Source organism: Chrysoperla carnea, chromosome 4 (genome assembly GCF_905475395.1).
Source record: "Chrysoperla carnea chromosome 4, inChrCarn1.1, whole genome shotgun sequence".
In the NCBI taxonomy this organism is placed as follows: Eukaryota; Metazoa; Arthropoda; class Insecta; order Neuroptera; family Chrysopidae; genus Chrysoperla; species Chrysoperla carnea.
The window spans coordinates 21,498,278-21,508,290 of NC_058340.1; the positions used below are offsets into that span (position 1 = coordinate 21,498,278).

At 27.4% G+C, this 10,013-nt stretch overlaps 1 protein-coding gene across 1 annotated transcript; it reads right to left on the bottom strand.

Moving 5' to 3' along the window:
• Window positions 1-1,134: 1,134 nt before the first annotated feature.
• Window positions 1,135-9,797, bottom strand: LOC123299266 (WASH complex subunit 2-like). The gene is made up of 14 exons (XM_044881603.1): window positions 9,625-9,797; window positions 9,376-9,558; window positions 8,638-8,783; window positions 8,401-8,578; window positions 8,172-8,333; window positions 7,403-7,553; window positions 7,181-7,339; window positions 7,056-7,126; window positions 4,788-4,958; window positions 4,239-4,548; window positions 3,422-4,174; window positions 3,085-3,356; window positions 1,395-2,367; window positions 1,135-1,277 (listed from the first exon to the last, which is right to left on the bottom strand). Exons 1-14 carry the CDS (start codon window positions 9,736-9,738, stop codon window positions 1,162-1,164), a joined length of 3,759 nt encoding a protein of 1,252 aa, XP_044737538.1. The 5' UTR covers window positions 9,739-9,797; the 3' UTR covers window positions 1,135-1,161.
• Window positions 9,798-10,013: the final 216 nt, after the last annotated feature.

Here is a 10,013-nt window from a genome sequence, read left to right on the forward strand (position 1 = left end):
ACCACACAAAAATAAAATGAAAATCCAAAAAGAATATTACGTATTTACAATCCAACTTCTTTATCTCACCTATATTTTATAAGAATTTGTTTGTACCTTTACTAAAAAAAAATTAATTAGTTAATTAATAATTTTGTTCTGAAAGGAAAAATGGGATAGAATAAAATAAAACAAAATTTAAAATATATAACGATATTTATTTATTTATATTAATTTGAAAACGTTATCCCGAAAATTTATTTTTTACTATATAAAATAACCATTATTATTATTCATTCAAATTTTTTATAGGTGACATATGTACAAATATATATAATAATAATTATCTAAAAAATGGCATTATCTCGGCATAATAACTTATTTAATTAAAAACTAATCGGGACAATGCTAGAACCGAACTAGGATACTCTGTAACCGGAGGCGACTGGATTAGCCACTACTCCACCTTTGACATATTATACTTATCAATAATGTAATATACATACCTTTTACTCACCTTTTTCAATAAACTTGTTTTCTTAAACTTAGTATTTATTTTTCTTTTACTGACTTTTTCATTAAACTTACCTATTATGTATTTCTTTATATCTTTATATCGAACACGGATTTGAAAATTGGAAAACGGAAAAGCACGCACCGGTTAATTTTTAGGGATAATGGAAACATAGTATCTAGTTTTTTTTTATTTTCCCTCATCATAATTTATAGAACCGGATTGCAGATATTTTCAGTGAGACCTGGATTAGCGATAAAAGTCCCTCGCGGACGTCTATAAATGAAACTGATACTTATTATTTAACATTTGGTATTTATGACCCATTTTTCAATATTGTGGAACTAACATTACTTTTGCCTAAACTCTCTAAAAGTGAGGAAAATCAAATCTGCACCTATATAAGCAAGAAACTGGTTGAGCGAAACACCTCCATGTTATTTCGCTTATTCAGGTTCCCTTGTACTTGTATTTTTTTTTCCGTCCATTAATCATGATTCTAATATATTACTGAATAGAAATTTCATGTAAACTTTTTATTTAACAAAACATTTTTGTGTACAATTTGATATGCATTTCAATAATATTACAAACTAAATAAAATTAAAAAAAATATAACTTTAAAAATACAATTGGAATAAATTTTCTTAAATTTTAACAATAATTTTTTAATCATCATTAAACATTAATGGATCATCAAATACCACTTTAGATGACGGTTTTTTAATTGCTTTTCCACTAGTACTATCTGATTTTGATATCGACGCAGCACTCTTTGATGATTCTACAAAAAAAAAAATAAAAAATATTTCAAAGAAAATTGGTGGCACAAATTAATATGATTCCATCGCTCATAAGCCATGAAAAGAAGGACTATTAAATAAAAAAGAGCTGTACATACTTTTTTGAGTCCCACTTCCAAATAAATCATTTTCACTATCATCATCATCATCAAATATAGACGTTTTCTTTGGAATGGATTTAGCTTTTAAATTTTCTTTCGTTTCCTTCGATTTCTCACTTGATTTTAATTCTGTTTTTTTAATAGGTTTAAATAAATCATCATCTTCATCATCATCAAACAACGAAATTTTTGTTGATTTCTTTTCCTCTTTTACTTTCGGCTCTTTAACACTAACTTTTGATATATTTTCATCAAATAAATCAGAATCTACATCACTTAACAAGGTACTTTGTTTTGAAACAGTGTTTTGATTTGCTTTAGGGATCTCGTTCTTTTTGATATCACTAAATAGATCCGATGAATCGTCATCAAAATTTTTACTGGTATTTTCAGTCGTTTTTGATTTGGGTTTTTTATTTTTATTAATATTAAAAATATCATCAATGTCATCTTGATCATCAAATTTGAGGGCAGTGTTTAAGTCATCTAAGAATGAGGACAAAACATTTGTTGATTTATTTGAAGCAAACGATGTATCCGTTGATTTATTTATAACCAATTGATCACTTTCCGATGAATCATTAAAGATATCATTTTTATCAGCAGATTTTGTCGAATCTTTTGTGAATAATGGATCGTTAAAAATATTTTCAGGTTCATTTGAGAATAATGATTCATTATCATTCGCTTCTTCTTGTTGTTTGTTTGAAAATAAATCATTATCATCGATAGATGTTTTGTTTGATATATTTTTTGGAGATTGTTCGTTGCTATTTCCATTTAGTACATCGTTTATTTCATTATTTATTTCTTCTTCTTTTGATATTTTGTTATCTTGTAATTTTTCTTCAACCTCTTGATCATCGTTTTCTAAATTATTATCAGTATCGTCTATTAGAGATGCTCGAATAGCTTGTTGACGTGCACGTCGTGTTGATGGTCGTCGTTTAACTGGTATTCGAGCCCGTTCCTACAAGGTTTTTATAAATTTTTATTTTATCGAATTAAAGAGAATTTAAGGACAAGGTAGGACGATTTTGTAGTATAATTGATTATACTTTATTTGGGAAATTTCATATTTGTACAATTAATTTTAGTTTAAATTTTAGAAGTATCTCAGAAACTATGTATCCAATCATTAAATAAATCTGACTTTTGTAATCTTTAGGTCAAATCTGACTTGAGTACAGTTTTTTTTCGAAATTCGAAACAAACAATTTTCTTGATTTTTTGCAAGTTTCTGGAGGGATAATAAAAAAAATCGCCCCTTTGAAAAAATTACAAACTATTTTTTGTTACAGTTTTTTAAAAACTCGATAAAAGGAGTAGTTTTGATCCAAGTATTTTGTAGATTATCATCTGAAATTCGAAAAGATTCCCTATATTTTAGAACGCATCAAATGAACTGAATTTTTCTGCTTTTTGGGTTTTCTGTACACCACATATATCAAAAACAGACACAAACAAAATTTGGAATTTCAAGGAAGAGTTCAACAATTTTACTTGCAGCGGAAAAAATATGCCTCTATATTTGCCGTATTAAGCCATTCCCAAGTATTTTATTAGAAGATATTAGAAAGAAAGAAATTTTAAAAGATGGTAAGAAAAATAAAAGGGAGGAAATAATAATTAAGAAAAAATTTGTTTCGTATATTTAAATTTTGAAAATTAAATAATATTTACTTACTTGTGTAAGACTTTGTAGAGTTTCAACATTATCAGTAGGCTCGTCAAAACTAACCGATTTTACCATTTTTTGATGTGAAACACTTAAGTTAGGCATTGAAGCAGTTAAAGAACTTGTTTTAGTATCACTTTCTTCTTTTTTTGAAACAACCAACGGATTCGATTTATTATCACTTTCTTCTTTATTAACTTCATTACTTTTATTTTGTTTTGGGCGCACAGATCCCGGCAGTAAAGCTCCGACGTTGATATTTAAGTTATGTGATATTTTACCTAAAATCAATAAAACATTACAAGTTTTAAGCCAAACGTAGACCATTCTAAAATTTAAATCAAACCTATATTTTCTTTGGAAGATGATGTTCTTATGCTTGATTTACTAGACTCAAATTTATCCTTAACACTTTCCAAATTTTTATCCAGTAGTTTGCTTTCAATTTTTGATATTGTTTTGGTTTTTTTGGTTTTTTCATTTTTAACGGTTTCTTTATTTTCAAATTTCGACGTTATCTCTGGTTTAATTGTTTCAGATTTAATACTTTCAGTAGATTCTATTTTCGATTTTGTTTCTGTTTTAATATTTTCAGTCTGCTCTGTTTCTTTCATATCAGTGAATTTAGTACTTATCGATTTCTTACTACTAGTATCTGATCTTTCAGAATCAGACATATCTGGTGGCTCATCAAACAAAGAATTCGAATTTTTACTATTATCAAAAATATCATCATTAAAAATATCAATCGCTTTAGCAGGTGATTTGCTTGAAGTTTTTTTCTCTTTTCTAAATAAATCTTGTTTGAAAAGATCATCATCTATTTCTTTGAACAAATCAATTGTAGTTTTTATTTTGGTTGCATCATTTTTAAAAGATTCCTTTTGATCAATTTCATCATCTAATGGTGGAGGTTCGTCATCATAAAATAGACTATCTAAAGTTTTCTTTTCAATTTTTGGAGGATTTTCAATTTTCGTGCCCAATTCTTTTTCAGAGGTACCTGGATCTGTTTTTTTATCTGTCAACGTTGGTTTAGTTGGGTCTTCTTTTTTCTTCAAATTATTTTGTTTGTCAGTTGTTTCTGTCTTCTTAGTGCCTACAACGAGAAATTAAAAAGTTATGCTAAACTAAAATTATGAGTAAAAATTAAAATAACATACTTTTCGAAACCAGAAAATCAAAATTATCATCATCTTCGTCATCGAAAAGGCCTTTAAACTTTTGAGATTCGTCCTTTTTAGGTTCAGTATCAGTAAACAAACTAAAACCTTTACGTAAGTCATCAGCTTTCGTATCAGAAGATAAAGTAGAAGTTCCTCCACTTATCGTTTTTGGAATAGTTTTTGAAATATCTTCATTATCAGATTCTGAGGAAGATGATGCTTGTTTTGGTGTTTTTAAAACTTTCGATAAGTTTTTCGATAAAATATCATTTTGTTTACCAAAAATTGGTACACCACCGACTGCTTTCTAAAATAAAAAAATATGTTTACCTAGATTTGTTCTATGTGATGTTTATTCTGTGAGATATCGATATTTAGCGAAATGTAAGACTGCTGTATGTTTAATTGTAATTTTTAAATAGAATTTCTTAATATACAATTTTATTTCGTGTATCGTGGTATTTATTTTAATAACTATGTCTCAACTCGAAGTCAACAAAAATTTATCCTTATAATAAGAAAAATATTGAGGAGTTTAATAATTACCTTTTTACTTGGTTCATTTTCAATAGATGGTGGTTCGTTATCAACTAATGGCATAGTTGTTGTCGGTTTTGAAAGATAAGATAAATTCGGTGGTGGTTTTGTTATATTCGTTGTAAAAATATCATCAATGTCACTATCGTCATCGAATAATCCTCGTGAAATTGTTGATTTCTGTCAAAAATAAAATTTATTAGTATGCGTGAAGCCCATATTATATTATTTAATATTTGATCAATGAAAATTTCGATTATATTTATTACATATATATCTTTTTGAAATTTGATAAACATTTTATCAATATTTATAAAATAATTTTTTTTTTCAAAATGTTGATCAAATTTTTATTTTAAATGATTATTAAGAACTTAAAAGATTTAATAAAATATGGAAACGTTTTTTACTTAAAAATAATTCAATTTCAAAGGGACAAAGGACTACGGATTATACAAATTAAAATTTGAGAATAAAAATAATAAAGTTCAACATACAAAACTTAATTTTCAATTTATTTTAAGTATAGTGTCAGAATCTATAAATAGCCCATTTACTTTTCTAGGGTGTTCCAATTTTCTTAAATTAATTTATATCACTTTTATTTTCAATTTTCTTGTAAATTCAACAAATTTTTTTATACAGAATAATACTAAAAAGTTACAGAAAAAAAAAAACAGACACAATTTTAGAGTTTAAATTGAAGTTAAAAATAAAAATGTATTTGTATAAAAATGTTTGGTAATGTGTTCGTTTTTATATTCGTTGCCAAATTGTAAACAAATATTTATATTGCTATAAAATTTGTTTGAAATTATTTTATTTAAAATTCCATAATTATTTTTCACGAGTTAAACTGCTTTTAAATGTTGAAATCATAACGTGGGATTATTTTAATTTTGGAACAACACAGTTTGTTCAAAATTTAAAAAAATAACTTTTGGAGATAATTTAAAAAAAAAATTTCAATGGAGTTCGATTTAGTATAACTTTAGCCAGTGCTGGTTTAGTCCATGTCGGAGTCCCTAGTAGCTAATGAAATTCTTCGGGGTTGTTAGGCAATGTGAAAATTGGACGGTGACGTGTTTTCAGTTTTCTACTCCGCTTAATGCTTAATCCAACACTGACTATAGCAGAGCAAAATGTTTCGAAAAATACGATATCTTAATTTTTTTTGTGAGATTCAAATTATGGTGATTTGCACGTATTTATTTAATTTTTTTTCTCATAGTTTTTAACAAAGAATTTACAACTTAAAAAAAAAACCAAAAAGGGTAAGAAGTCTTATATTACAGGAGTCGGTAGATAAAGAATTAATAACAGACCTTGTTGAAGAATATAATTTAACTGAGATAGATTTTTGATTTCGTTATACACTGAGTACAATGCTATCGTTTCAAGACCGATTAATAGGACTATTAAATTATCAAAGATAAAATAATGAGAATTATTTAGGTATTTGAAATAGAATTTCAATTTCACACAAATGCCTAAATCAACATTGTATTATAAATACGTATTTCAACCACTAAAATGTAGTCATAATTAGTATAAATTAGTTAGCCGTAACTATTATCCGACTTTTGATCTCCAGAGCCATAATAGGAGATAATCTTAATGTCAAATTGGCCATATTACCCATAAAAATGTAAAATTAGACTTGATACCATGACAAAATTTGAAAGTGAAATTAAAATTGATTAAAAAAACGAAGAAGTTATAAGCAATCAAAGATTGTATTCAAAGATTTCCCATCTCCTATTAACAAAACAAAGTTTTATATGTAATCTCTAGGATGATACCCACGTATGACGTCACTGGTGGGTATCTTCCTCTTTTTTTAATTAGGAATTTTAAACTTTCATATATCTTGCATACTAGTAAAGATTTTTAAAAACCAACTTTATTTTTCTGCATGTCCATTGAGAATTCTTCAAAAAAATTTAGTTCGATCCCCTATTATATTACTCGTCACTAATTTGGCGACAATTTCAGATTTGAAATTCGATTAATGTGCATTTTTCAAATAACCATGAAAATTCGCTAAAACAAACTTTTAATTTTGAAAAGCAGTGTGAAATGTGTGGAATTTTAGATTTATATTTTTAAACATCTGCTAAAATAACAGATGAATCGAACAGCCTTATTCAGTTTGCAGTTTTAGATTACAAAAGTAGATAATTCAAACTAAAATTTTATTTTAATAAAATCATTAAACAGTTTAAACCCCAAAATTTTTCATGAATAGTAAAAAGCTATGAAAACAAAAAAAATTACCTTCGCAATAGAATCTACTTTGGGCTCTGCAGATACATTTCCCGATTGAGTTGGAAAATTTGATTTTGAAACTAAAATAAGTGTAAATTAGTGAAAAATATTGATTTGGAATAAACTGACCATACCTTTTGGTATTGTATCACTCCATAAGTTATCATCATCTCCCAAATCATCAAATAATCCACCCGCAGAAGACATATATTTATTTCCCGACGATACAGAACCAAATAATGGACTTTCATCAACTTCGTCTAATGGTGGTGGTTCATTTGAAAATATATCAGCTGAAATAGTAAAAGTATAGTGAAATAAAGATCAAGATTAAATAACGTTTATAAAACACGTACCTTCATAAGGTTTCTTAGCCTTTGTATCCTGATTATCAGTTTTGGGTGGAGGTCTCCCATACACATCATCATCATTGGGTATAACATGCTTTATATCTTGGACAACATTACCTAATTTTGAAGCTAATTCCGCGGCAAATTTTGCATTCACCTAAACATTAATTTATGTAATACAATTTTTTAATTCTATCAATAACCCTCCCCGGTGACGAAAAAAGCTACGGCAAAGCGATACTACGTTAAATAGTAACTAAGTGTTTTTTGGGTGCTGATTACCCTTAAGAATATTTTTTATCCAAAACGAAAGCAAAATGTTTGTGATTTTTACGATTTTAATTACACCCGACAAAAAAATATAATTTCTTGAAATCGATCCAAGGATGGAATTTTGGATGATATCTCAGAAACTGTACATTCAATAATTTTTGTATTTTTTGAGCCAAGAATACTACATAATTTACTGAATTTTATAAAAACTGGCAACTAAAAGTGTTTCTCGATTTTTTGCAAGTTTTACTCTTTTGAAAAGATCAAAAAAATTGCACAGAATTTTTTTTACAGAATTTGAAAGACTTGGAAATATATAGTATTTTTGGCTCAAAAATACAAAAATCGTATTCAGTTAAAAATTGATCGAATATATTCTATGGATCGCACGAATTTAGAAATTTAACATTCTAAACGGCAATTAAGTTCTCCTTTCCATTAACTCCTCCCCAGTTTTTTTGGGCTCTAGGAATACTATTTTATTCATTTCGAATTTTTTTACCTTTTCTTGTTGATAATTTTCTGATTCACTACTAAGAGACGATGATTCAAACATATTTTGACTAGTTGATATTTTCTCGGATTTATCTTGTGGAATCAAATTTGAATTGACATTTTCTTTGGTAAACATATTTAAACTGGATTCACTGGTTGATCCTGGCGTCTGTAATTTTAAATGAATTTTAATAAATGAATATCTATATTAAAAACTAAACTAAAATATCATTTACTTTTATGGGATCTAAAGACATTGAACTGCTATCAGAGCCTAACTGTTCCTCATCTTCTAGTGATTCAGAACTATCAACACGTTTTAAACCAATATGATCACATGCATTCCATTCATCGGATCCAATTACATACGGCAACGGCCTATCCATGAAAAATTCTTTTGGCCGAACAATAATACTGCAAAAATTATTAATTTGATTTTTTTCTATCAGACTAATAAAAAGTGATGTTCAAACCTTGGGCCTTCTGATTCATCCTCACTATCACTGTTTGGAACTTCGACGCGTTCAAAATGTTTACTTAATATATTCAAACCATCTTGCATAACTTTTTTCATTAGCTCAATATTTTCGGCTGAATGATTTTTTTCTTCTGGTTTTTTCTTTAACATTAAAAAATAAAATTATTACATTAAATTTTTGTCAAAATTATAATATTCTGAAAAGTAATATTTAAATTTTGTATCTTACAATCCTGCACTTATCGTATTAATTTTTCGGATATAATGTGTATTATTTTCGTCGAGTTTGTAGAAAAAACGATTATAATAAACTCTTAAGCGCAGGTTATGGATATAGAAAACGCACAGAGGGCGAATTTGAGATGTGGGTACAAAGTTACACAGAAATCGTCTTTCTGAGAAGGATTTAAGGGTAATCTACCAACTCCTTCTCTCAAAAATTCGTGCTTACGCTGAACTCTGGTGTAGGTGTTATTTACATTAAAATAATTCGTGGGCTCAGATTAATCCGATCCAACTAGCTGAGTTCGAGACACGCTGAGTGCTTGCTTTTTTATACAACAAAATCATTATCAGTAATTATCACTCTTAAGTATAATTAGTTTAAAAGAATATTTCGGAATTTCAAAGTGGCGATTAGATTGAAACATTTGGCGATTGTAAAGATGTTATTTCAAAAATGGAAAAGTTTTATAATTATTTAAAGAACCAATTTATAACGGTACATAATTACAATTTCGGGAACTTCACTGGCAACAATTTCATCTTCTTCATAGACACGATTTTCAATAAACTGCGTATGATGCAAATTCATAAATTCATTTGTTACATTTGCTAATGCAATATTGGTATCAGTTAACGAATTAAATAATTCATCGACATTTGCCAACGTATTTTTAGTTCTTGTTGTTAAATTCTATAAAATTAAAAAAAAAATTAATTCGGTTTGTTTACTCGTAAAACTTAATTCTTGATTATTTACATCAGAAAAATTTTGTAGATATGATAATAAACCAGCATCACCAGCTAAACTCCAATTATCAACATTTTCTCTGATTGTGGCTGGTGTCCACTGTTTATTATTAATATTTTCCATCTTAAAACACTTTTGAAAATTTTACTGTACCATAATTTTAACTCACAGCTGTCAAGTTGTCAAATTTAATAACAAAATTTTAAGCACTTTGCGTGTAAATTACAGACTGCAGTAGAATGCAGCACTTGTTAAAAATAGTAGTAGTAGCCAATAAAAGTTGAAAAAATTATTAGAGCGGGAAATTGAATGAGAATTAAAAATTATGAATTTAATTATCGTACATTGAACTGCTTTTTTATGATTTTCTTCTCACTTATGTTTATCAATTTATTCTT